At 49.3% G+C, this 26,583-nt stretch overlaps 2 protein-coding genes across 11 annotated transcripts in view; one reads left to right on the forward strand and one right to left on the reverse strand.

Annotated features, from left to right (window-relative positions):
- The first annotated feature begins 1,369 nt into the window (after window positions 1-1,369).
- On the forward strand, window positions 1,370-23,435 carry NDEL1 (nudE neurodevelopment protein 1 like 1). 6 transcript variants are annotated; one of them, XM_015879774.2, is made up of 10 exons: window positions 1,370-1,465; window positions 8,285-8,382; window positions 9,773-9,926; window positions 11,032-11,180; window positions 12,210-12,346; window positions 13,818-13,991; window positions 14,758-14,849; window positions 16,491-16,642; window positions 18,452-18,580; window positions 21,814-23,435. In XM_015879774.2, exons 2-9 carry the CDS (start codon window positions 8,297-8,299, stop codon window positions 18,543-18,545), a joined length of 1,038 nt encoding a protein of 345 aa, XP_015735260.1. In that variant the 5' UTR covers window positions 1,370-1,465; window positions 8,285-8,296; the 3' UTR covers window positions 18,546-18,580; window positions 21,814-23,435. The 6 variants fall into 6 exon arrangements, with proteins under 6 accessions (XP_015735260.1, XP_015735261.1, XP_015735257.1 ...); XM_015879775.2 differs by lacking the exon at window positions 1,370-1,465 and adding an exon at window positions 1,837-1,954; XM_015879771.2 differs by lacking the exons at window positions 1,370-1,465; window positions 18,452-18,580 and adding exons at window positions 6,899-6,977; window positions 19,463-19,497.
- Window positions 23,436-24,144: 709 nt separating this feature from the next.
- Window positions 24,145-26,583, reverse strand: part of MYH10 (myosin heavy chain 10) — an 82,520-nt gene continuing 80,081 nt past the window's right edge. For all 5 annotated transcript variants that reach the window (XM_015879768.1, XM_015879766.1, XM_015879767.1 and 2 more), the window contains 3 exons: window positions 26,470-26,578; window positions 25,964-26,136; window positions 24,145-25,798 (listed from right to left, as the gene is read on the reverse strand). In XM_015879768.1, the coding sequence (XP_015735254.1) occupies window positions 25,654-25,798; window positions 25,964-26,136; window positions 26,470-26,578 (427 nt within the window). In that variant the 3' untranslated portion in view covers window positions 24,145-25,653. The remainder of the gene's footprint in view (window positions 25,799-25,963; window positions 26,137-26,469; window positions 26,579-26,583) is intronic.

Raw genomic sequence — 26,583 nt, forward strand, 5'->3', positions numbered from 1 at the left:
ACAGTCTGGGTGCAATGAACTGATGGTTCTCAGCTCCACAGCCACAAGCAGGTCTCACAGGTCTCAGCCTGCTCTTAGGATAAATGATGGGCACTCACCCTGCATCAAACCCTTCCCAGCCCACAGACAACACCAGGGGGCCCTCAACCCCCCCCCCCCCCCCCCCCACTGCGGACTGCCCCCACCTATGGGTCCCCCTGAGTAGTGACATAGCCCCCGTGAGCACACCCCCCACCCCACGTCACACCACTCATCCCGTGCCACAATGACCTCCCCATAGGGCCACTCCTACAGGACATCCCCGGACCGTGGGACAGCCCCGGCTGCCTCCTCTCCCCTCCCCTCCGTGAGAGCCCCCCTTTGCTGCACCACGTCACGTCTCTCTTTTCTCTCCGCAGCCTTTCAGCCGAGGGGCTTTTTGCTGGCGAAACACAAATCTGACGGCAGCCACAGCCGCTTTGTGCGGCCGCTAATGCTAAATGACTGCTCCTTTGTGCGGCCGCAATGCCTGGCCCCTGGGCGAGCGCCTGGGAACGGCTCCAGCGTACAATGGGGTGCAGCCGGGAGCCACCTCAAAGCAAACATTGACTTAAAAATCGGTGTTAACCAGGCGGGCACGTCAGACGTCTTGGGAAACACAGCCCCGCCGCTGTGCTTTGTTGGTGGAAGCACAGCCCCATCGGGAAGAGTGTTGTAAAGGGGGGTTGATGCATCGGGATTGCTGCACCGAGAGGGTGGAGGAGTGTGAATGGGCAGGGTGGTATTTCTACATGGCTTTATAGGCATAGGGTTTGCTCCAGAGCACCATGATGGGCACCCAGCCTCCTCCACAAGCTCCTGAGCCGCTCAGTGCACCTGGATTGCAATGATGGGTGCTCAGCTCTGCTCCAGAGCAGAATAGTGGGCACCCAACCCCCTCCAGAATATAAGGTTGGGTACCCTACCTGCTCCAGAACATAAAGTTGGGTACCCTACCTGCTCCAGAACATAAGGTTGGGTACCCTACCTGCTCCAGAACATAAGGTTGGGTACCCTACCTGCTCCAGAACATAAGGTTGGGTACCCAACCCCCTCCAGAACATAAGGTTGGGTACCCTACCTGCTCCAGAGCTGGGTGGTGGGCACCCACCCTATGCAAGAGCCCCATGGTGTACATCCAACCTGCTGCAGAGAGCGATAGGAATGAGAGCAGATCCAGACCTGAACGGTGGGCACCCAATGTGCCCCAGGACCCAGCACAGCCCTCGCTCAAGCCTCCATCGCTAATGACAGTTCATTGCAGGGGGCAGGGAATCAAACGGGGCGGCAATGGAGGTGGGCGCTGAAGCCATACAGGCAGCCATTGGGGCGCGGCCTCTCTCGGCCCCACCCGCCGTGCCGTCACGGCCCCGCCCCGCCCTCCGCGGTGCCCGGATGAGGCAGTTCCGCCGGCGGGCGATGCAGGCGGCGCTGGGGATGCGCTCCGGTGAGTCTCATAGTATCACAGTCTGGTGCGGGTTGGAAGGGACCGTAGAGATCATCGAGTCCAACCCCCGGGATTCGAGTAGCAGAGCGGCACTGCTACCACTTGTGCCACAGGGGGGATTCGAACCCGGGTCTCCGGTGTTGCAACGCGGCATTGCTACCACTTGCGCCACCGAGTGGCGGCCCGGCGGGGCTCGGGGATGGGGGATATCACGGCGCCCAGCGGCCGGTGCGTTGGGGCTTGGGGCGATTCGCGGTGGGTAACGCGCAATGGGCGCTGAGGGGCTGCGGCCCCGCGTCCCTGCGACGATTGGCTGCGAAGTGACAACGGGGCAGGTCCCGCCCTGCGGCGCATCCTATTGGCCGGCTGCGCAGCCTTTCGTTCTTCCATTGGCTGGCACGCCTGTCTGTCAGTGGCGGCCCGGCCTGGCCCTGCTCGCGCGGCCACCGCCCTGAGCGAGGCGCTGCTCCAACCCACCTCAGCCCTGAGGTAACGGCGGGGCCGGGGGCGAACACAAGGCGGGGTGGGGAGGGTCGGGCTGCGGGGATATAGGGGGGGGAGCGGGGCTGGCGGCTATAGGGGGGGTCGCCCCACGGTGTGTGTGGGGCTGGGACGGGCGCTGTGTGTGTGGGGAGGGCCCCGGCCCGGGGCTCACAGCTGCCCCGCGGTGTCTCGGGTGTCCCGGTCCATCCCGGTGTGGTTCTTCGCTTTCCCTGCCGGCCACAGACACAGCCCGTGTTCCTCCGTGTCTTTCTTCGCAGCCCAGGGGTTGTTTGTGGTGCTGAGGGCTGGCACGGCCCGCTGTGCTGTCATGGCCTGCTGTGATAGCACGTACGTGTCCCGTGCACTGTGGCTTCAGGCGGTGCCAATTAACGCCCGCCCTTAATCACGCTGATTGCAAGGAACGTGCTGTCACCTTGCTTCCATCTCACAGCCACAGCTTGATTTGCTGCTCTGGCTGAGGTGGTGTTGGCTGCTGCCAGTGCCACGGCTACATCCATACCTGGTGTTTCCCAGCAGTTCACTGCAGGTTCTGCCCCTCTCCCCCTGTGCCCAGCAGGGCCTGCAGGGCTCTGTGCCGATGGGACCCATCCCAACAGGCCCGGCCTCTCGCTCCCAGTTTGATGAGTTTGACCCCAATTGCAGCAGACGTGAAGGATGAGCACACTGATACAAGGCAGAGCTCTGATACAAGGCAGAGCACACTGATACAAGGCACAGCACACTGATACAAGCAGAGCACGCTCCTGGAGCTGGACTTGCAGCTGAGTGACTTCCTATTAACATCTCCTGCTGACGAGGCTGTCTCTCCTCACCCACGCAGCCCCATTGTTCTCCACTCGTGCTCAGTGACTCAGGGCTGCTCTGCTCCTTCCTTGACTCGGTGAGGAGCACAGACAGGGATTTGTTTTGTTCTCCTGGTGTTTCGTGCCCAAGGAAGTGATTAACAGAGTGAAACAGTGGAAATGCAACTTGGATATTTAAGCCAATTCTATATTGCGTAAAAATTCCAGGACCTCGTGGCTGGTAGGTGGCCTTACCAAGGTCAGTTCTTGCTTACATATCAATACCTGTAGTAGTAAGAAAGACTAGGAAGCTGTTATGTTTATTTGTTTAAATATAAACTTGATGCGTCAGCAAAGCAGCAAGTGCACAGACGTGCTGGCTGCTAGTGGCAGCTAACTGAGAGGTGTGGGTTAAGTGGTGTGGTTGTCTGTTTGGGTTTGTTCTTTACGTTATTAATATTGGAAGAGCAACTCTGTCCTGCTCACACACCTCAGCCTGGCTGGGCTGTGGTTGTGATGCAAGGCAGAGCCCAGGTTGTTCTGCACACTGTTGAGAGGGGAAAGAATGTATTGAGAGGAAGGTGCACTCCGTATCCTCCTCCCCTTTTGCGTTAAACCCCCTCCTTCCTGTGAGCATGTGGAAATACAAAGTATTTCTTACTCCTTTGGTCTATTACTGTTAACTTTCATCTTGTGACCTGCCTGCTGAAGGGACCTAAGTCCCTCTGCTTGGCTGCCCTGTGACTCATGGGTGCTGGGTGTTTTAACACAAGGTTTTCCCCTCCCTGGTACTGCTCAATTTGAGGAGATTTAAAGGCATTTTATGGATCTGAGGAGAAACCTGCATTAAGTGCTTTTCTCTTGTCATTGTGCAGCATCCAGAAGCATCACAGCCCTCTGGCCACTGCCTTCTCAAGGCATTTCTTCATTGGGATGGTATTAATTGCTAAGAAAATGTGGAAGCTCCTGGGACTTGCGTGCAGTGTTTTGTCACAGGCTCTTTGCTATGCTTGTCATAAGCTCTCAGATGAAGTCATTGCTTCTGGGCAGGTCATGCTGCAGTGTTTCAAGGCTTTAAGAGGAAGACAGCAAAGAGTTGAGGCAGACAGCCAGGGTGGGCACAGCACATGGGGCCTATGCAGGTGGCCCTGGATCCTGGCATGTACCAATGGGCCTCCCCTCCATCCCTGCAGCTGCTGGTCCTTGTACCAGCCCCTTCAGGTTTGAGGATGCCTTGGTGGCGTTGCCTAGGAACAAATAGAAGTCTTGATGTCTTAAAATCGTGTTGTTTGTGAAAGGAAGAAATGATTTTAGTGCTGAATTCTGATGCCTTTGCTGACTGGGCTTTGTGTGCGGTTGGTAGGTTTTTGCCCCCTGTATTTGCTAGGTGTGGAAGTCTAAGCCACGTGGTACAAGCCATACCTGTTGTATGAGGTTAGTAAGGCAGATTCCACAGGAGGCTATTGAGATAAAGCTGAGCTGTTTGCTCTCTTGCTGTTTTAAAGGCTGAACCTGGCACAGAGTTCCTGCAGGTGGGGTTTGGTTCCCTCCTGTCTGCTGTGCTGTCCATATGGGAAAAGCAGGATTTATTATTATGGCACATAGTGCTGACGCTGTGCTCTGAGACTATTTTTTCCCTCAAAGCTCATGTGCTGCTGTTGTAAGAGGCAAAGGAGGCATTTGTTGTGGTTCACCAGAGAACAGTCAGTTCAAAAATAGTATTGCAGGAAGAGACAGAGGTTCACTTTCTGAAGCAGTGATGGAAGCAGGCAGCCTTCCAAAGCCAGCACGAAAATGCCTCTGGCTCCTATTTCAGGATGAGGAAAAACAAGCACAAGTTGATTGGAGAAATCTAATCCGTGGCTTCTGTTTGTTTGTTTGCTTTTGAATGTTTGCTTTCCCTTTGCTAATAAATGAAAGACGACACATCACTCTTTGATTGAAAATAATAATAATAAAATCCAGATTTTAATGGGGTTGAGGTTTTCCTGTTGGGTCTTGTGGGCTGGGGAGGTGAGGAATGGTAGGAACAGGTTTTCTTCAGGCTTGTGTCTGCAGAGGCAGATAATGTGGGTTTGGCCAGCCTTGTGCTGGCACTGCGTCCTGCTCTGTGTCACACTGTGGGTGATGGCAGCATCATTCCCTATGGCACGGGGAGCACTGCAGCTATGACATGGCACTTCCCCACTTTGGGGACTCTGACAACCAGCACGAGTCGTTATATTGAGAACTGAAGGCCAGATGTGACTCTGACAGGGTCTCTTATCAAGTCCCATTGCAGGCAGTTATTTGGTTCATTCCAAAGGTCAGCTGACATTTGTATTACCTCTGTCGGTCAGCAAAAAGAACTGTGGCTGTGGTGGTGCCAGCACTGTGGCCTGTCACATTTGAGCATCGTGTTGTGTTTCAGGCTTAGTGTTCTGGTGGGACATTTGATCCAAGCTATCACCAGTCACATGGGGAGCCAGGGGAGCTTGTTCTAAGGTTCTCTGTTATAATTCCTGCTTGTGTTTTAATGGCTCAGCTGAGAGGTGGCTCCATGAAAATATCAGTTGGCTGCAAGATTCACTGATGCACTCGAGGGCAATGCTGCTGACCTGTTAGTTTAGCTGGTTCTGCTGTGTGTTGGATTCAGGCTTTGAGTCTCTTAAGATCTGGAAAGTACTGAGTGACCCACTTGCAAGAATGCTTTTGGGAACAGGAAGCCAGATCACAATCAGATAAATAAGTAAATAAGAACACCAAAACACGACTTAGTGAAGTTTGTAACCTACAAGCTCCAGTTTTTAGGAGCAATCATAGTGTGGAAATACTGTTCCAATTTAGGTGCAGAGTCGCTCTGTCCCACTGACTGTGTAATGGGCGCCTGAAAGGAGCCATCGCATTTTGAACATAGCTCTTGTTGTAGAGCTGCTCGGATCTGGAGTTCTGCCCGTGTAACTGAGTTTTCCCAGGGTGCTGAGTGAATGCTAAGCTGTGTTGTAATGAATTCTGAGTGGGCATCCACATGAGCCTGCTCTCATTTTCCCTGGAAGACGCTGCTGCATTGTCTTGTCTGCTCCTGAAAGCCCCAGTGTTGTTTGTCAAAGGCCCGATTCTGCAAATGCCACGTATACAGAGGAGCTTCTGAATGGGAAGGGCTTGTGCTGGGCTCAGCTCTGCACAATGCCTGCAGCCAATGCAGCCAACAGTGCGCTCAGCACGGCGCTTTGTATCCAGCTCTTGGCATGCCGTGGGCATCCACTGTCCCACGCATGGTCAGGGTTGTGTTAGATTCTCTTAGTGCTGTGGAGCTGCTTTTTGCCCCACTATGGGCAACGGATGGCAGAAGGGAAAGGTGCAGGTTGGGAGCTGTCTGTGTCTCCTAACCCTCAAAGCAGTATTTATGGTTCTGACCAGCTGTGGATGATGTGAGCCTGCTCTCATCTTTCTCTTGTCCCCCAGGCATGGGAGAGAAGACAGACAGTAAAAGCTTGTCTGCAGGAGTGCTTAGCTGGCATGTTGGCATGAGCATCGGATGGAGGTGTTTCTGTAGTGAGGTTGGTGGATCAAAACTCAGTGGTGGCAGCATTAGGTGTGATGGAAAACACGGAGCGTGGGGAGCTGTGAGCTGTTGCTGTATGATGAGATGGACAAGGCTGGGGCACTGCCTATGGCAGGTCTGCTCTGTCCCTCTGGGAGGTGGCTTTGGAGGAAGAGTGGGGCTCTGATGAACATGGGGGTCCCAGCACTGCTGGCTGCTGGCTGCTGCTTGCAGGGTGTTGGTTCCAAGGGTGTGTCTTGTGCAAGCAGACAGGAAGGAGTCTTGGACCCAGACACACGTTATCGTGGCTGCTTCTAGGAAATGATGTAAGGCACTTCCTCGTACTGACTTTTCTCTGAATTCAGCTTGATGGGTGGTTCCTTGGTTGTTTACCTTTAGACACAGCTGTGGGGCTGACCCTGTTCAATGCGGTGCTTCATTTAATGAGGTGAAAAAGTGATTCTGGCTGACTTGAGAGTGCCAGCTGAGAGCCAAGAGCCTTGTGACTTCTGCTGAGGTGGTTTCAATGTGATTGGTGTGGGACTGATGTTATGGACAGCACGCAGCAGTAATCAACTGCTCACCTCTTCCTCAACCCACAGATCTGCATAGCAGTTCAGGAGCTGCTTGACGTGTGCCTGAGCCACAGCAGATGTCTGCCTGCCTTAATGCATCAGCCTGTGAGACACTGGCAGCTCAGGAGGTGATTCATGGGCTCTGCATCCACTGTAAACACAGCTGATTTGTTCCTGTTGTCATTAAACTGCCTTGGTAACAGGTGCAATAACTGAAGCACATACACCCCAAGAGATTTTCATCTGAAGAGATACAGCAGGACTGTGGTGCTGGGGGGAATGGTGGTGCCTCCTATTGTTTTATTCTCAGCTCAGGGCCGTGTAGAAAAGGAGGCATGGTCAGTTGGCTCAGGCAGCATGAAGGCCTGGTTCGTCACAGAGTGCTACTGCAGCACAGCTGTAAGTTAAGTAAAGACAGAGAGAGAGCTGAGGGTTTTTGGATGTACTGAGCACCCTGCAGGTAAGGTTGGTTTCATGCCCTGGGTTGTAGCAGCTGCAGAGCAGTGTGCCAGTTTGGCTGTGCTTTAGGTGTGAGCCAGAATGGATGGGCTGCTGTGCCCTCTGATGGGAGTGCTGTCATCATATTGTCCCACTTCTGGGTGTCTCAAATGTGGGTCACTGAGATGCAGAGCATGACAGTGTGACACTTTCAGGCCTGGAGGGACAGCATTGGCTATTGATGACTGTCAGTATGTGAAAGTCAAGGCTTCTAGGTCATCTGCAGTGATTAATCTGCTGTGACGAGCTTGGTACAAACATTGTTTAAAGCCTCTGCAACAGAAGTGAGTTTCAGCTTATTCTTTTCTGGAGATTTATGATCTATTTTAAATGGTGTTTTCTGGAGAGGAAGAAAAAAAATGGCTACCTGTGAGTAAGAGGGAGCTTGGAAATGGAATGGAGCTGCCTGGGGCTGGGAGCTGGGCCTGGCTGAGTGTATCCCTGGGTGCTGCAGTGAGTGCAGGTCCACCACCAGCACTGCTTCATCCTCATCGTCATCTTCAGTAACATCTGAGGTCTGGTGTGTGGGGTGCTCTCGTGTGCAGTCATAGTGAACAGTGTTTGTACTATGCACTGTAGGAAAAACCTTTTACAAATCCAAGTGGAAACTGTGATAGCTGTAAATCATTACCCCTGGTGGTCCTAAATGAGCCAGTGGCTTTAACTGCTGTTTCCATGGTCGGTGAATGATACAGCCCAATTTTGTGGTCTCTTTTTCAGGCTGCTGCATGAGCGTTTCCAGAGGTTGGAGACCATGATGTTACTTGTTGCAGCTGGTCTTTGCTCAGAGGTGGCTGTTAGGAATCATTAACATTCTGCAGGCCAGTCTCAAGTCTGTTTGCTCCTGACAGGCCACAGCTTTGAAGTACAGCAGCAGTGGGGGGTTACTCTGCCTGCCTCATCATACTAAGCGTTTTCTTATGTCTGCATCCTACAGGTCATATTGAACATGGACAGTGAGGAAATTCCAACCTTCTCAAGTCCAAAAGAGGAAACTGCCTATTGGAAAGAGCTTTCCTTGAAGTACAAACAAAGGTACTGTTGGATATTTTCAGAGTGGATTTGGTTCTAGATGACTGAGAATGTAGCTTAATCTATTTCTCTGCTAGACTTTAATCAAAATGAGCATTAGATGTATTAAAATGAATCTCACCATTTCCAGCTTTAGGTGCAGCTTTTAGATCCAGCCTTGTGCAGGCTGAGTATTTCATTCTCAGTGTTACTATGCCATGAACTCAAGACTGAGCACGTTAGAGCAGGAGAAGAGCTCTTCTATGATCATGTGTATGTTTGTATAATTAAAATGCTGTCTTAAGTACTAGCTTGATGTTTTGCAGTAGGAAGACTGCCTGTGGGTTTGCCTGGTATCATTACTGTTCCCTCAGGCTTCTTGCACTTGGTCTGAGAAGTTTCTTATTTGGTAGCTGGCTGCAATATGTTGAAGCACATTCATTATAGCTCATAGTTCTGCCTGTGTTTGCCTCTGCCATCTTTTAAGGGGAGCAGAAGGCTTTTTGGTTACAAAAAGTGGCAAGAGAACTTGTTGTCTTGTGTGCTGCTTGTGGTTTGTTGTGGGGAGGGGAGTCAGTAGTGGTGGTTTCCTGCTCATTGCCTTTGGAGAGCTTTACTTGCACTCTATGTTAGTGTGCAATAGAAGCAAAGCCAGCTAAACCTCTCTCAAGTCCAAGGAGCCCAGTGTGCAAGCTGTTGTTTTGTTTGGGTCTGTTTTCTGGGTGTAGGGAACAGAGGGTGGGCATTTGAGATCCCTGAGCTGTATGAGAAAAGTCTGTCAGGTCTCTCTGAGGCCAATGAATATGTAGCTTCCTAAATATCATCAGTTTTCTCTGCTGGTTGCAAAGAGTTGAGCTATTACGTATGGTAAAGATGAGAGTGTAATTAGTGAAATATGTGGAGTTGCTGCTTCTAGTAATTTAATACCTTGCAGTGGCATAAGGTGGGTAAATGCTGGCTTCCTACCAAAGCACTTAGTAACCCTGAGATCCAAACCTTAATGCTTTCCAGCAAACTTATATTTCCAGGTAGTGCTGAGATGCAGTGACTATTGTTCTGTGCTGGTTTTTGCCTAAAGCAGGTTAAAAGCTTTACTTAGTGACTCTCTCAAGGCTGCTAGAGTGAAGGCTAGTGGGGTACCAAGTGTCAGACTTGCAGGAATCCTGGAAATAGCCTTGATATAGGTTGTATTTGCATGTGTATTGAATAGAGTTATTTGATATAAAGGGCTGAATTTCCATTTGTAGGTAAACAATGCAGTTTCTCTGTTTCCCCCAGTTTTTACTTTCCCTGTAGAGGTCCCTGGTTAAGTACTTTAAAACTCTTGGTGCTTTTTCACCTAATTATTTCTATAGAGCGGTGAACTTTGTGCTTGAGAGAAGCTGCATTTTGAACTGATGAAATCTCCTTACAGCTTCCAGGAAGCTCGTGAAGAGCTGGCTGAATTTCAGGAGGGAAGCAGAGAACTAGAAGCTGAGTTGGAAGCACAGCTGGTGCAGGCTGAGCAGAGGAATAGAGATTTACAAGCAGATAACCAAAGGCTGAAATATGAAGTGGAAACATTAAAGGTAGGTCTAATCTGTAATGATATTGATTCTTCCTTCAGATATGTGTCGGCTTTCATTTTAGGCTGTCTGTTCTTGTTCTTGGTTATTGGATACCTAAACGAAGTAAAGGGAATCATCTGCTTAAGGTCTAGTCTTGAGCATGGCATGTACTCCAAATAAGGCCAGCAGCATACCTTAGACACTTGTCATTGAGTTTGTGCTCCTCTGTTTATATTCTGCAGGCTTCGCCAAGTGGTGGCTTTGTTATGTACACAGGCAGCATCAGCATAGCAACGGGGAGGACAACACAAGTATGTTTTGTCAGACCACCATGTTGTCCTCTTTCTTTGCAGTTTTTGGGCTTTTTTTTTTTTCCTAATAGCCGTATCTATGGAGACAGGGTTTTCATAAGGATCTGTGTGTGCAGAAGGTCAATTTTAGGTAATATCTCTCCATTAAGAAGTTCTTGCCTCTTTTGGGATCCTGAAAAGTGCCTGTTCTGGTGATCTTGGATTATTTTATGAAAGCAAGAGTTGGGATCTTACCCAACAACAGTGATGTTTTTGGGACTACTGTTCACATGCGCAGTCCCAATAGCTGGTACTTATTTTTTTAAGGTCAGCAGTTTTTCCATAAGCCTCTATCTGTACCATTAGAGCAGATGAAAGCATGTTTTGGAATTAATCTTACAGTCTTTCAAAGAAAAGTTTGTGGACCTGGAGGTTTTTGGTAACAGATCGCAGTGGCTCTGATTTTCGGTAATGGAGATGTCAGATGAGTTCTTGTGACAGTGTGGCTATTGTAAGGGGAGAGAGGCATGAAGGGGAGGCTGTGCAGTTTGATTTCTCTCTGGTTTTCTAGATGGTTTAGGCTTTAGAGCAGCTGTGAGTGCAGGGGGCGCATCTCTGAACAGCCAGCTGTGTCATTATGAGTAGTCAGTGCACAGGACAGTGTGTGTAATTGTATCCTTTGTTCCTTTCTGATGTTCAGAGTACATTCCCTCTGCCTTTACAGTTCGTGCCATGCAATCCCAGATCAGTGGACTGCAGCTAGTGTGTTGCTTTGTCCCATTTGACCACTGAGTGGATGCTATTGATACTTATCTTTGGACATTTCTTTCTTTCAGGAGAAACTGGAGCACCAGTATGCACAAAGCTACAAGCAGGTGTCATTGTTAGAGGATGACCTGAGCCAGACACGGGCCATTAAAGATCAGCTTCATAAGTATGTCAGGGAGCTGGAGCAGGCCAACGATGACTTGGAACGTGCAAAGAGGTGAAGGCTGCAAAACTCTTATTTCCTTAAATATTCACAAGAGCTTGTCTGTGTTATTCAGATTCATGTTTTTATTATTCCTTTAGTGGGGGGGACAAAAATATGCATGCAAAAAATAATCTTAAAAAGAACCTAAGTCACTTGATTCTTTGTAAAGTGCAACTTACCCTTGGAGTTCACCTCCATCATCTGGTAGTGTTGCACTGCAGAAGAAAAGCTTGTGGGGGGTACCTGAAATGCTTCATGTTCTTGTGAGAAATGAGCCATGCAAGGGAGGCCAGTGCTCTAGTTTTGATACTGCCAGCCCAGTGACTCTTACATTTGTGATCCCTGTAGCTCAAAGCCCCTTTGAAGTAGGAAGCTAGTGCTTTACTTAGTCCTTTTTAAATTAAACACGCCAAAGGAGTCTCCTCTTTCCTTGCATAACAGCTTAATGACCGTGGGGAGCAAATGTGGTCTGTGTAAGAGCAGAAAATGAACAGGCTGCTGCAAGAAACGCCCATTTTTGGAGTAGATCATGCTTCCGTTCTGCTGAATGGGAATTTTGCCACTGATTCAGTGGGACCAGGAATGAGCCTCTGGCTATTTGGCAATAACATCTAAGAGCTGAGGCCTTGTTTCCACAGCACTCTTAACCTCATGACTAACTTTTGACACACATAAGTTGTCTCACTGAAATCATGGAACAAATATCCCAGTACCCTTCTTTCTGTGGGCTGCTGCCTGTTTCTCCAGAGCCGATACATGAAATACATAACTTTGGAGAATGACTTGGGAAAAATGGAGCTGAGTGTGCCACACAGGCTCTGTCCCAGCTATTTGGTATGTCTTGGAGAGCTAGATGCTGTCATGTTCTTTTCATCTCACTCCCTTCTTTGGAGTTCTGGTCCTTTCTAAGAAGCATTTCCATCGCTTTCAAGTAACTAACTTGAATGTAGATCCCGCTAACATTTTTCCTCTGTTATGTATTTGAATACGCTTTTAAGTTAGCTGAGCTGAAGAACCTAATATTCTGGATTTTATTTCTAGGGCAACAATAGTTTCGTTGGAAGACTTTGAACAAAGGCTGAACCAGGCTATTGAGAGAAATGCATTCTTGGAAAGTGAACTGGATGACAAGGAATCATTGCTAGTTTCTGTACAGAGATTAAAGGATGAAGCCAGAGGTATGGCTTGCTTGATTAGTTCTGTCTTTGTATGTTGTTGGCTTACTAACAGAGACATGAAGCAACCAGAGCTCATGTTTATAAAAAGCCTCACTCAATGAGATTGAAACTGGATGTGTAATAGAAGCGTTGGAATTTACCTGCTAATAAACATTATGCTCTGTGTTCTTTGCATGTCTGTTGAATCTAAGAGGGAAAAATTCCTCATGTTGGGTAAAGTTAGTGTCAGACTCTGTCAGGATTTTTAACCAAGGTGAGTAGGAAAGTAGTGCTTTCTGCAGGTTTAGTAGAGCTGAAAGCTGTGTTCCAAAAGTTCCCTCTCCATGGCTTTGTGCCACAAGGCACAGGGAAAGTACAGGAAATAACAGGGAAACGCATGCTAAATGGTAAATAACCATCTTTAAAAATACTACCTGCTGTTACCTTCTAAGCCTGTTGGAATTTGCCTGACTTCTTTAAGATATGCCCATAAAGGCTGTGGTTAGACCCGTGGCATCAGAGATGCTTCAGATAATCCTCAGTGCTGTAAGAGTTGGGAATTCCCTGAGAGGTTTCATGTTGAGTACATGGGGGAAACTTTATTTTAGTGGTTAGGGAGTGTGATTTCTCTGGTGGGGCAGTGTGCTTGTTAGTGTGCTGTCACGGCAGGTTAGAAATCAGTGTTTTTCAGAATTCTTTCCAAACTATTTCTTTGGAAACAGTTCCTCAGTGAAGGCAAGGACCTATAAAGGACCTTCTTAGGCTGTGCCTGAAAAGGAAACAAAAGAAAACAAAAAAAAAGCCAACCACGTAATGTATTATTACTTGCCTCTGGGCACTCTAGAGACTTTACAGATCCATGACTGAATTGTGCTGGATGTTCCTTATAGCAAATCTGTATGGAAGTGGGAGGTAGCAAGGTAGTCATACAAGGCAGTCCAGAGAGACAGTGGAAATAAAACACTGGTTTCCTGATTTCCCTTCTCTTTTCCTGTCATTTGGGCTATGGAGCTCTTTAGTCTGCTTGTTCTCATTTTGATGAATCAAGAAACAGCATCCCTTCACAATATCTGGCTAGTGTGCGATCTTACAGATTATTAAACTGGAAGGGCAGTGTTGGATCCTAAGATCACAAGATCAGGTCATTAACGTGTTTCCTTAACCTCCCATCTGAATGCAGTTAGCAGGCATTCGTGACTGGCTGCATTTTTCTGCAACACACTTTCCATGGAACTCAAACTACAAGTAGGGAGGAATGCTGAGGCCAGGTCACCTGCCTCACTTTCTGGGTGTACACAGCTCTCTGGGCCAGTAGAATGTGGCTCTCTTTCCATCTGGCAGTGATGGTATTTAAGATAGAGTCTTTTGCTGCTGCAGAGAGCCAGCAACAGTGAATCACTGATTATTGCCAAGTATTCTCTTCTATATAAATGAACAGAATGCTGGAGAAGTCTGTCACTAATCCAATGTGTGTTTTATCTTGCACACTCAGACCTGCGGCAGGAGCTGGCAGTACGGGAAAGGCAGCAGGAAGTCACCCGCAAGTCTGCGCCGAGCTCTCCAACTCTAGACTGTGAAAAGATGGATTCAGCTGTCCAGGCTTCTCTCTCCTTGCCAGCTACACCTGTTGGAAAAGGATCTGAAAATAGTTTTCCTTCCCCAAAAGGTACAACTCCTGCAAACTGTGCCTGGTTGGTTGGGAGTACGTTCTGCTTGCCCAAAAATTACTAACAAGGGCCTGGTCTGAATCTGACTTGAAGTAAATACAGGGTACATGTGGATCCCTACATAGCATGTGCTGGAATACTGGAGCAGTGTCAGACCTGTTTAATGAGTATAATTAGTTAATACTATGGAAAAGAAAGAGTGAAGCTTAGCTACTGCTTTGTAGGGGGTGAGGATTGCACTCCGCAGTAGAGGACTGCAGTAGAATTTATTTGGGGTTGCAGAGAAATGCTGTGACTAATATTTCACTGGTGGGTAAATAGTGGGTAGCAGTGCTGACAGTCTGGGCTGTCTTTGTTACCATGTGCTTTCGGGGGTGCTGTTCTCTCAGGAAGCTGTGGGATATTAGCCTAGTCCTCTTCCCATCTGGAAGGCTCAGGTCAATCGCAAGGATTAAAACATTTATTTATTTATTTTAAATTAAAGTAGATTCCAGAGAAAGCTCTGGTTGGATTAGATAGATTGCAGGCAGTAGCTATGCAGATGGAGGGTGCATGAACTCTGCCTGGGTACCTAATGGGGAGGAGGGTATTGGGCAGGAATTAAGCTTTTTCTTCTCTCTATGGCCAGTGATTGTGCAGCCTGTGTTACTGTTGGTGCAAAGAGTCTGCAGTAAGATTTTAGATTTATCTCCATGTAAAAGTGATTAAAAATATACATTTAACAGTGGAGGAGTGACGTGTATAACAAAGTGTGTTTGTTTGCAGCTATACCAAATGGATTTGGTACAAGCCCTCTTACTCCTTCAGCTAGAATATCTGCACTCAACATCGTGGGAGATCTCTTACGGAAAGTGGGGGTGAGTGCTCTGTACTGAACTATCCCCAGTTCTGAACACACAGTGGTGTGTTCATCCACATATGGGATGAAAAGGCCTTGGCTTGTGCTGAATTAGTTTGTAAGGTGTCTCTCTTATTTAAGAGAGTCCACATTTGGTGTTTGGGATGTGATAACGCTTGTTTTTTAATAATCTTGATTGATGGAGCAGGTTGCTACGGTTCTGATGCCAACTTGTAGAGATAAAATCCTTATTTAGTGTAAAGACTTTTTTTGGTGCACGTTAGCAGATGCTTGTTCATATTTCACATGAAAGCAGGACTCAGAGCTGAGCCTCAGCCTTAGTACTCACTGCACAGTTGTGTTATATCATGGAAGGTGAGCTGATATCAGACCGCTGGAGTCTCTGAGGAGGTCTGCAGAGGTTACTGAGAACTTAAATGAGTTGTTTACATAAAGTAAAACAGCCCTTTGGTAAGAAAGTGAAAAAAGAAATCAGGGGAAAGCCAAGTGTTCCCATCTGTAGTTGATTGGGAAGTGAAATGTGTGAGCCTCTAAAGGGATTACAACTGTGAGCAGGGAAGAAGCGGTTTCGACATCTGTTGCAGTGTTGCTTAGCATGGCAAGCTTTCCAGCTGAATGAAGACATGAGTTATGAGAAGCTTGTTTACTTGCCTCCTTGGGTAGTGTTTGGAAGCATGGGCAGCCTTGGTGTCTAGCCTCCAGGGCTGGCTTTCCTCTATCCTGTGTGGTTAGCACTGAGAACAGAAATAGCTGACGTGAATATGGTTGTTTTAGCCAAATTTGACATTAAAAATCAGATCATTGCTTGTATTTGGAGCTGGTGAGCTCATCGAGGCTGGGTTGAAAGGGCAGCAGGACGGCTCAGGGTTACAGAGTGGCATGTTTAAAATGGGATCATTGTGAGTAAGAGTCTGTAGGGGATTTAGGGAGCTTAATGACATCCCATGTGATTGCTCTGTGAGGACAGGAAATGCCAAATAAGCATGCTTCTTTCCCAGCCTATTCTTAAACACACGCAGCCAGTAATGCAAAATTCCAGCTCATGCATTTATTTAGTAATAATTATAGGATGTGCAGGATTTCTCTGGGTTGCCTTACCTGTAGGATGCCTTGTCTTGTGCTTTGGGCTCCCTTTCTCTCCAAGATGTTCCCTTCAGCTTTCTGGCTGGCATGTGAGACAGCGAGCTACATGGCACAGCTCAAACCACAGGAGAGAATTGGGGTTTTGGTGTCCACCCTGCTAGGAGTCAGTGGATGAGGCAAGTCTCCTACCTTGTATAGGAGAAAAAGAACTGGTCGGGCTTGCTGGATGTAGTAGAAACGAAGTAGAAACCTTGGAGACAGGCTTAGCTGTCTTTGTTTCCCTCTTATGCTGTGTCTGTAGCACCTCTTCTAAAGCTTAGCGGGGTGGATCAGCAGAAGTTACTGAGCATCAGCATCTTATTACGTGGTTCTCATTTGAGAAAACAACAGCTTTGTTCCCATTTAGCTCAGTTTTTGCCAAAGATGATCGCAATGTGGGGTTCTGATCATAGTGATCTCTGGTCATGCTGAAGCTTGAACTGGAGCAGCAAAATATTTTCTCTGAAAGGAAATAAAATCCCTCTTTTCCCTCCTTCCACCTCTTTCCCTTTCACAGGCCTTAGAATCCAAATTAGCTGCTTGCAGGAATTTTGCAAAGGACCAGGCATCACGGAAATCCTACATTTCAGGGAATGCTAACAGCAGCATGATGAACAGCAATGGCACCAAGTACCCTCATCCAGGGCATACTTCTTTCTTTGACAAAGGGTAAGTAGGTATGTGTTTGTACACTGAGGGTGGTGGTGGGGGTGGTGTTTGGTGTTTTAGGATGCTGTGTGAAGCAGAAGTTTTCCTTGGCTTGCTTTTAGCCCACCACAGCTTTGTATCCAGTAAGACAAATAATCTGTGGAGCCAGGTTCTCAAGGGGACAGAGAAGCAGCATTCCACTGCGAGCTTCTGTAAAGCAAAGAGGAAAACAAGTGTTTGACCTCTCAGCTGGTGGGATGTCATTGCCTGTGCTGCCCCTCTGCTGCCTCAGCTCTTGGTGGCTGCATAAACCTTCTGGTGCAGTGATTCATGCCCTTCAGAAGGTTCTCATGCAGACAGTGGTGGGGTTGCCATAGTTGTTGGTGCATTTGTGTGCGGGGAGTGCCTGATCTGCAGTGCTGGAGGTTCCCTTAGTAAGAGCTGTAAGTGTGGGGCAGCACGTGCTCCCTTGGAGAGCAGTGCCCTCTTTGCTCCACTCCTCCCTGCTATCAGTGAAAATGTTATTAACTGTGTAATCCTTGGTGATAGAAGGGGCAGCTGCCCTGTACTGTCCTGCTGTGTGTCAGCCATAATGTCTGAAGCTGCTTTTACAGGAAGGACCACCCTGTGTCTCTCATGTGACTTTCTTGTAGTTGGAGCTTCCTCTCTGACATGGGGAAGTGGTTCAGCAGGAGGATTTTCCCACAGTCCTTCATAGCTCAGAGCCCTGTGGTTGTATGAGCAGCCCTGAGGAGCAGGGTGCACAGCCAAGCTTTCCTCCAGTGTTACGCAGCAATAGGGAAACCTGTGCTCAGTGTCACTGTGAAAACACCTTCCGTGCTCTCTGCTGGTGGTAGTCTTCACTATCAGACTTCAAGCCAGAGCAGCTTTAATGCTAATATTCAGCACATCCTCAAAACAGAATTTATTTAGAGCTTTAAACAACTTAAACAGTGCCACATAGAGAGCAGACAGGCTGGGTTTCTGGAATCCTCCTTGTGTGAGCTGAATCATGTTGCTATGTGGGTAGCAGGGCATGTTGCATCTTAAAAACTGGCAAGAACTTTCGGAGCTCCTGTTATTTCTTGCTTTTGGAAAGGGAGCATTCACATAATTAGCAAGGTCAGCATCACGTGTGAATGGGACAGACTTGGAGGCTGGCTGCATACTGGGAGGCTGACCAGGGTCTGTGCATCACCACAGCAGTGATGGTGGCAATGTGGGCTTCATTTCATGTGCAGGCTGTCAGAGCAGTGCTGGGGGAGGGATTAGAACTGTTCTTAGGAGGCAGCATGGCTAAAGTGAATTGTGGTATGGTAATAAGCTGATTGCTGTGTGGGATGGGAGTCGCTTCTGATTACCTAGACTGTCATCACTCTTGTTATCTGGGCTGGCTGCCTGCAGTTCAGGGCAGGCCGTAGCTGAAAAAGGCTTAGAAACGTGTCCCCTTGATAGAGAACTTCCTCAGCAGACTTGAAGGATGTTAACAGACTGGGAAAGTGATGGAAATGATCAATTTACCTAAATGCTGTTAATCCTTGCCAGAGCCCCGTGGTCCCATCCTTCCCCTCCACACGCAGAGGTGCTGCAGGCAGTGGGATCAGCAGCTCACCCCTCACAGCTGCCCTGCTCTGCCTTCCTCATGGCCCAGGGCTGGGTGCAGTGTTGTGCTGCACACACATCTCCATGTCTGCCATGTAAACCTGCTTCGTGTGCACATGAGAGCTGAGCAGAGCCCTCCCATCAGTGAGCTGTGTGCATCGCAGCAGTTGGGCATAGGGCTGAGCCGAGCTGTGCCCTTTCTTCTCCCCTCTTCTCCTTTCTCTCCAGCCCCTGTACTCTCTTCCCTGCCCCAAACTGTCGCTGGAGCCTGAAACAGCCACAGCTCATAGACCCGGTCCAATCTGCAGCCGCTGCCTTATGAACAGCCAGTTGTTGGGTGGTGGGATTGTGCCAGAGGTAATCCAGCCATGTCATTACGGTTCCATTTGCTTTCCTTTCTCTGCCTTTTTGTTGCTAAAAGTGTTTGAGCCTCTGTCTCTCAACAAACACCTGCTCTGTGCTTGCTGAGCAGAGCTGGGCAGGTAGCTGAGAAAGGTGCAGGAGTCAGGGTAGGAGCAGTAGCTCAGTGTCAGTTGAGGGGAGGTTTGGAGAACAGCTGGGCTTGCACATGAGCTTTGCTGACAGGTAGCAAGTCAGCATGCTACCTGACTTGGAAGAGTCAGGAAGTAACTAAATACTGTGTTGGGTTTTGGTTTTATGTTATGCTTTACCAAGTCTGGTACAAGATCGTTTTCCTATAGGCTGGTTCCTATAGGAATGCAGTGATTCTCTGTGCACCCCAAGGCCTGGCAGAACAGCACCTGAGGGATGTTCTCTGATGGAAACGTGTTTTTTTTGCAGTAATAATTGCTATTAGTTGTTTGGGACTTTGATCCACTTGGGGAATAAAATGGCTCTGACTTTGCTGGGTGCCACAGAGGCACTGTGACAGCTGATCCACAGCAAGCCAAGATGAGGTGTTTGTTCCTTGGGGCACAACCTCCTTGCTCACATCTCCCTTGCTCCTCTTCCTGCTTTCTTGAACATCAGTCATTGCAGTTAAACGTGAGAAATGCCTCTGCTTGCACATTGCTGGTATATTCCCACCATGTGTGTAGGCATAGTGGCAGTCACTGCACCTGGGATCCCTGTCTGCTCTGCACAGTGTCCTTGTGCAGATCTTAGGGAGCAGCAGCCAGGTGAGGTTCAGTCAAACAATTCTTCCTGTGTCTGAGCTCAGGGTTATGCTCAAGAATGTCTTTACTGTGTGCATAAACTGTTTCACTTTTTCTCCACTAGGCGTGAAAAGGTGATATTCCCCACCTTGGTCATGGGTAAATGAATTCATTTGCAATGATAAGCTGCATGCATTTTAACTGTGGTGCTTGGAGATGCAGAGTTGGTGGGTATGCTAACTGCATGAGGTAGTTCTCACAGCATTACAAACTAATAGGTAATGATTGAAGCCTGAGGCTATAATCTCTCTCTCTTTTTGCTTTAGATGAGTTTCTCTGGTGCTGTGACCAGTTCCAGGTGTAAGACTGAGAGCTGCTTGCTTTCTTAGTTTAATAACTCTTCAAATATATGCATGTTTCTGATGGAATTGGATGTATCAGAGATATGGGGTGAAGCATTGCTTCTGTACCTCAGCTAATTCCAAAGTGAGTTTGCCCTTTGGCTGTGTTTGTCCTTCAGCGCTGTGCTGGATGTTGGCCTGTCCCTGGAGGGAGCAGGGATGGCTGTTCCCTGCTGTGTGTGCCAGGCTGGGTTATTCAGCTGCAGGACAGTCTTCTATTGAGGTTCTGTTTGATGCTTAGAGTTGAGGGAGCCTCAGAGACTTTGTGCTAAGGACAAAATACAGATTAATGAGTAAAGATCCGTCTGGAGCAATCACGGGGCAGAGAGCAGCTGGAAATGGGCACAGAGTTTCTGCCGTGGTCAGGACAGCAGTCAGAAACACCCAGCAGGAGCTGCTGCAGGGGATGTTTCCAGCAGGGACTGTTGGCTTGGGATCAGTCTGAGCCACTGGCCCTGATGGACCCACCATAGCAGTTGCTTTCTGCAAATCAGGGCTGCTGCTTGATCTTCGTTTCTGCACCAAGGATGAATCCAGGCAAGCAGTGTGAGTGTTCCTTGTCCTGCTGTGCCCCGCTCAGTGATGGCTCCTTTTCCTTTTTTGTCTTGGGCTTCATAAAATTGTTTGTGACTCTGGTGGCTTAATCTGGGCCCTGCCACATCTGTGTGGCATCTGTGCAGAGGGCCTGAGTGCTTCGTGGCCTCTGGCTTTGATTATATTCCTCTGGGATGCAGAGAAGGGCATCCATGCTGCTGAATGGGCATCGGCGCAGGAGCTGAAAGGAGTTACATCCCTTAAAGCTGAAACTCTGCTGTCCCTGCCTTGAAATGTCTCTTTTCTCTTCCAAAGGAAACAAACCACTGCGTTTTAATCCCATTTATTTTTTCTTCCTCCCCTGTGCTACTTGGCAGAGCTGCTTTCTACCTGATAACTCATTTGCAGCGTCATGTTGGGACCGGCTTGGCTTCCTGCCCCTTCATTCGTGTGAAAATAGCAGAGTACATCTGCTCTAAGACTCTTCCAGCAGCCTCTTGCTGCACGCAGTCATGGAGGCACCTGCCTCTGAAACTCATCGGAGATCGTATCTCAGTCAGTTGAAATTTCAGCCTTAACAGGAAAGGAGGTGGCAAAGGTTTCATCCACGCAGCCTCATGTGGGGTGTGACAGGCTTTGCTGGGGTTGGGGAGGGCCTTGCAGCAGCAAGTCCTGTGTTACCATGGGAATGCAACCTTGCTAGCAAGCATTCAGGTTCTTCACCTGCTCCTCAGGAACAGTGCTGTAATTGCCGAGCACAAGGAGCAGTGGGGCAGCAGTTGGGTGGGTGTGCTGCCCTGTTGAGAGGTAACTGCATCTCCTTATCAAGGCTGGGCTGATGGCAAGCAGCAGATGGTGAGCTTAGGCGCAGTGTGCTGAGCTTAATTGCAGAAGATCTGTCAAAGCCCAGACAGGGCAGAGGCTGCGGAAAGCTGTCACACACGCGTGCTGCTCCCCGGGCTGTGTGTCCTCATGGCTGAGAGCAGCTTTGCAGCTTGGTCAAGGCTGTGGGTTCAGGGGCTCAGTAGGGAGGTTTGGGGCAGGGCTGGAGGGCCCCAGAGCCCCTCTGCGCCCCCAGCTCTGCTGTGCTTTAACATATGCTGCCTGTTCTCACTGAGCCCATTCCTCCATTGCGTGGTTGCACTGCAGCAGTGTGAGTGTGTGCAGGTGAACAGACAGATGCCTCCCATTCACTGTGCTGGGATCACCATGTGTCTCTACCTGGGATGAGCAGTTGGACTTGAAGGGAGCCAGCTTTGCCTGGCTGTATCCTGAGGGCTGCCTGGGGTCTGTAGGCTGGGAGCAGATGGTAAAGACATGGGGAGCAGGCCTGGGGAGCAGCTGTGCTGCCTTTGGCTGTGCCTCTCCCAAGGCCGTAGCCCCTTGTCCTCTGTGCAGCCACTGCAGTCAGCACGGCCCTGTCCCTATCACTGTGTGCTTTGGGGGTGTGTGTGCAGCAGGGAGGTCTTGGGTTGGAGGGGTTGGGCTCAGCCCCCAGGGTGGCCTGGCACTGACCTGTCTGTCTCTTGTTGCTTCTCAGGGCAGTAAACGGCTTTGACCAAGGGACTGCAGGACTGGGAGCCTCCAGACCTTCCTCAGCACCGGGCATGCTCCCCCTGAGCGTATGAGTCAGCGCCAGCTTGTGCTTGGACTTACGGACGCTTTTCTCGGCCCAGCAAGAGAAGTGCTTTGGTTTCCTCCCCCTCCCTGCCCCGTGGGAACAGGACCTGCACCATGGGGTGCAGCAGTGCCCGTGCTGCTAGAGGAGAGCCCGTGCTTGCAGCCTTTCATGTCCTGTTACTAGAGTATAAACTGTAGTGGGTGTGCTCTGTGGCCCCATACCATGTGTGCTGCACAAGCTGACACATAGTGCTCTGTTCCAGGGGATGCAGAACCTCAGCCAGGTGCTGCTTGACCTGTCACTGCATCTCTTCTCTCAGTTAGGTTTGGCGTGACAAAAACATTTGTGGCTTTTCTTGAAGGCTACAGCTCTGCCTGCCTCTTCTCACATCCTGATGTTTAAGCCAACCAGCTGCTGTCCTCCCCATGGGGCTTTAACCTCTCGAGACACACAGGGTGAGGCTGGGAGCAGGAGTGGGTGCTGGGGTGTGAGTTAATGCAGCACAGAGATCACTGCTAGACAGGTGAGCAGCTGGCTGTGTCCATAAGGCCCTTCCCCAGCCCAGCAGATGGGTGTAGAGCTGCTGCTTGGTGGGGGGGACAAGGGGGAGCCAGGGACAGGATGGCAGCAAGTTGGGGAAGGTTCCTGTAGGCCCAGCACACATCAGTGAGCACCAGTGCCCTCAGCAGCCCTGGGCTGAGCTTGGCTGGAGTCTCCTCCCTTGGCACAGGGCCTGCAGCATCTGCTTCCCATGTGCCTGAACCACCCCCCTGTCCCAGCACTCTGCCCTCCTTCTTAGTGACACTTCTGCCCCTCCAGCTCTAAACCAGACATCAGCTCTTTAGGAAGCTGCTCAGCCCATAGGCTGCAGTGCAGATGAACTGCCCCATCCCAGGACCCCGTATCCATTGGCCCCATGTTCAGCTCTGTAATATAGGACCGGATTTCAGTGTCACCTGCAGGCTTCTGTGACAGTTTTGGGCGACTGTGATGTACCTTGTGGGTCTTTCAAGCGATGCATTTATGTGAGTTCTCTGTGCCTCAGAGTTGGTGGGTTTTGATGTGAACCAACACACCCCATGGGGCTCTGAGGGAAAAAAAAAAAGCCCTTCCTTCCCAGTTTGGTCCATCGTGTTCCATTGGCTCTGCAGCTGTACATTGGTTTATTTACAAGTGCTGAGAGAAACCATCGGTCCCAGCAGAACAGAGGTGGAGATGTTCCCCCTTTGCTCTTAGGACCCTTATGGTCCTCCTTTCCTGTGCATCCTCTGCTGCATTTGACTGTTTACATTTGTTTTATTGTACATAGGTTTGTAAACATATTCTCTTTGCCTAAGATCTTTGTACATAACTTAACTTGGGCTTTGTAGCTTTATTTATTCAAAGTCTATATGGCATGTTTCAATAGGACAGTGTACCACCCCACCACGGTCACACGGCATAATGTGGTTTAAAGACAAAACAAAAAAACCCAACAAAACCTGAGAGTAATATTCCAGAAATAAAGTTCTTTTCATGTGGCACGGGTGGATTGTGCAGGAGAGGCAGCGCTGCCTGTGTGTGTTTGGCTCAGCAGGGTGTGGAGGGATGCGCTGCTCTGCAGCTCCTGCCCCTTATCTTGACTGTGCACATGGTGTTGGGGCAGGAATGTGCTCTGTGTCCTGGTGAAGGTCTCCAGCTGCAGGAGATGCTGTCTGGGCTGTTGGTACCCCACGTTCCCCCAGCAGCAGAGCCCTGTGCTGCTGCTCAGCCCTCCCCAGGTGCTCATGGCCCCATCTCACTCATGACCCAGGATCACAGCACAGCCATCCTGCTGCTGCCCTGCAGCGCGGCACCCCATGGAAATGTGTCATTGTCAGCTGGTGCCAAGGCAGAGGCACCACCAACCCACGGCAGCTCCTTCCTGGGAGATGGGATGTATGTGGACAGGATTACCTGCATTGCAGTCAGCTGCCCCTGACCCCTGAGCACAGCTCCCACCTCCACCACCCTCAGCTGCAGCACTGAGCTCCCACCTTCCCTGCTGCCAGCACTGCTGGACACAAGACCACCAGCTTTCCCTGCTCCCAGGAGAGTCCAGATACTGATAAATACAGGATGGGAAGCAGGCAGAGGTTTGAGACCCCTCCGTGATGTGGAGCAGCGCTACCAGTGGAGTTAGTTCTAAGGCTCAGCCCTCACCCAACGTTTCACACTGCATGGAGGTAGAAAAGAGCAAAAGAGAAAACCAAAACACTAAGAAGGGAGCAGTCAGCTTCCAGCCATTTCTCATTTATTAAGGTCTATGCCAGCCTCAAGAAGTAGCTCTTCCTGTAAGTAAACAGAGCAGGCGGCCACAGCTATAATGAATAAATTTATTGTCTTACAAAAATCATTGTCTAGAAATATGGGTATACAAGAAAACAAGATCTTTGCAGTCAGATGCCTGGTGGTCAACAGCCAGTTTGATTAAAAATACCCAAACACACAACAAAACCTTTGCGACGGATGTTAAAGCTTTGAACCAAAAGAAGGAAATCCGTATCTTTTTGTTGGAGCGCGTGGCAGAGGAAGGTTCCTATTAACACTGATTCATTGTCACTAATAGCCATAATACCACTTGGACTAGAGAGGTACATGATATGAAGCACAGTCAAAATTAATACATTAAATCATCGTTATATAGGCAAATTATATTATGTAACATTGTCTTAGTACTGTAGTGTCTAAGGCACTTTCTGTAATGTCAGTTTTTCAGCTATTTAAACAAAAGGAAGGCTAACTACCGCTGTAATACTGCTCAAATCAAAACCAACAACAACGACGACGAGAAAAGGATTCACATCCACTGGCATGTTAACTGCAGGCAGGCAGCATCCCCCTGCGCAGCGCTGCGAGCACGGCCACCGTCCTGAAGAGCGCTCAGCCTGACGTCAATAAGTTACTGTGCCTGTGCTGGACGCTTGTTTTCCACTGGTGTTCACATCGTTCTAACCTTACTATGTATATACAGACCTGTCGGGCGTGGGAAGAGCAGGATGCTACAGCTGCAAAGTACTGTACACAGAGGAACGATGACGCTGCTGGCCTGTACTGCATGACATTAATGGATGGAGCGGGTGCTGAGAACACTCCAAAATGGTTCTGAGGGTTAAAGGATGGACACTACTCACTCATCCCTACGTTTCCCCCTAACGCTTCCCGAGGCTCTTTGCAGTTCACTCACAGATTGTGTGTCGATCACAACAGTTAGGAGAAAAGAAAGATGAGGGTGCAGTTTGGTCTTCAATGATCCAACGGGCTCAGCACAGCCAGGGGCTGCCCGAGCTCAGAAGAAATGGAAGGATGTTTGTCTGTACAAAGCATGCTGAGCCATGACAACGGGGCTGTCCCAACCACCTACCCTCTGGGAATGAAGTTTTGTGTGGGGGGGGTTTGTTAACCAAGTTTCATCCTTCACATGATGCTTTATAAAATGGCTTTACAGTGAGTGTCTGGAAAATAGATGCACTGAAACAGAGACGATCCCATTTTGTTACTATATGTAAAAAAAAAAAAAACAAAATATAATAGGGGTTGTACCTATATCTGAAGCAGGGTACAGTATGGTGAGGCTGGAGAGCCTTAAGACATAGTTGACCTATGGTAAGTAACCTTGTAGCATGCCGACGTTTAGTAAGGCAGATTTAGGGCCACAAGGCAGTCTGGTGGTCAGGAAAGTCCTCCTCGCTCTGCCGACTGTTGTGTAAAGGTCTCTGCATGCAAACGGTGTGTGGGGCTCTACTCTGCAGGGCTGGGCTGCGCTTCGTTCACATCGCTGCCTTTGCTCTCCGCGTCGTCATCCGAGAGCTCCAGGGAGGCCCCTTCGATGTGCAGCTGGCGCCTCCCGGATCGGCTGGAGGAAAAGGTGATGGGGCCGCCCCTCCTGCAGGCAGCAAATGGACAACAGCCTCAGCATCAACAGCCTCAGCATCAACAGCCTCAGTGTCGTCCTCACGCTGCCCCAACAGCTCTGCTTCCATTTGAGCGGTCCCCAGGGACGCAGCATTACGGACACAGATAAAGCCCCGCCACCTCCTGCACCACGTACCTTAACCTGTTTTTCAGGGTGCTGACCTCCCGGCTCAAGCCCTCGTTAGCCTCCGTGGCATCATCCAGCTCACGTTGCAGTTTACGTCGGGAAGCATTTGCACGTGTGGCTTCTTCCTCAGCCTCCTCCAGCTGGCGCTTCAGCTGCTTCATCCTGGCATTTGCTTTTTCCATCTAAAATAAAATCAGGTTGTCGGGATCAAACTCAGCAGCCGCAGCCCTACAACGTGGGAAGGCAGAGAGGTTCTCCAGCCCTCCAACCATCCCTGCTGGAGATGGAGCCTCAGTGCAGACTCCCATCTGGATTCCCAGGTCTCATAGACTGGAGTGATTAACACATCACTATAATAGAAATAACAAAGGGAGCAGGCAAGGAACTGCTCCACCAGTTCAGTTATCAAGACGGGGATTCCCTCACACCTTCATTAAAAAGCTCCTTAACAACCTTCCTACTCAAAGTAGGTTTTACCCACCTTTCCCAAGCACAAGCAAAGCCATTCCACCCACCTGCTCCTTGTACTGGTCTGCGTGGCGGCGCTCATCCTCCACCTGCATGAAGACTTCCTTCAGTTTCTTCTCTGTGCGCCGCACCAGTTTGTTGGCAGCTGCTCTTTCCCTGGA

Source organism: Coturnix japonica, chromosome 18 (genome assembly GCF_001577835.2).
Source record: "Coturnix japonica isolate 7356 chromosome 18, Coturnix japonica 2.1, whole genome shotgun sequence".
Classification (NCBI taxonomy): domain Eukaryota; kingdom Metazoa; phylum Chordata; class Aves; order Galliformes; family Phasianidae; genus Coturnix; species Coturnix japonica.

Excerpts from the sequence above, each read along its gene's own strand:
- NDEL1 (XM_015879771.2), top strand. The coding sequence starts at position 6,927 with ATGTCTGCCTGCCTTAATGCATCAGCCTGTGAGACACTGGCAGCTCAG. Across the intron at positions 8,383-9,772 it reads TCCTTGAAGTACAAACAAAG|CTTCCAGGAAGCTCGTGAAG; the intron begins GTACTGTTGGAT and ends ATCTCCTTACAG. Across the intron at positions 14,850-16,490 it reads ATCTCTTACGGAAAGTGGGG|GCCTTAGAATCCAAATTAGC; the intron begins GTGAGTGCTCTG and ends TCCCTTTCACAG.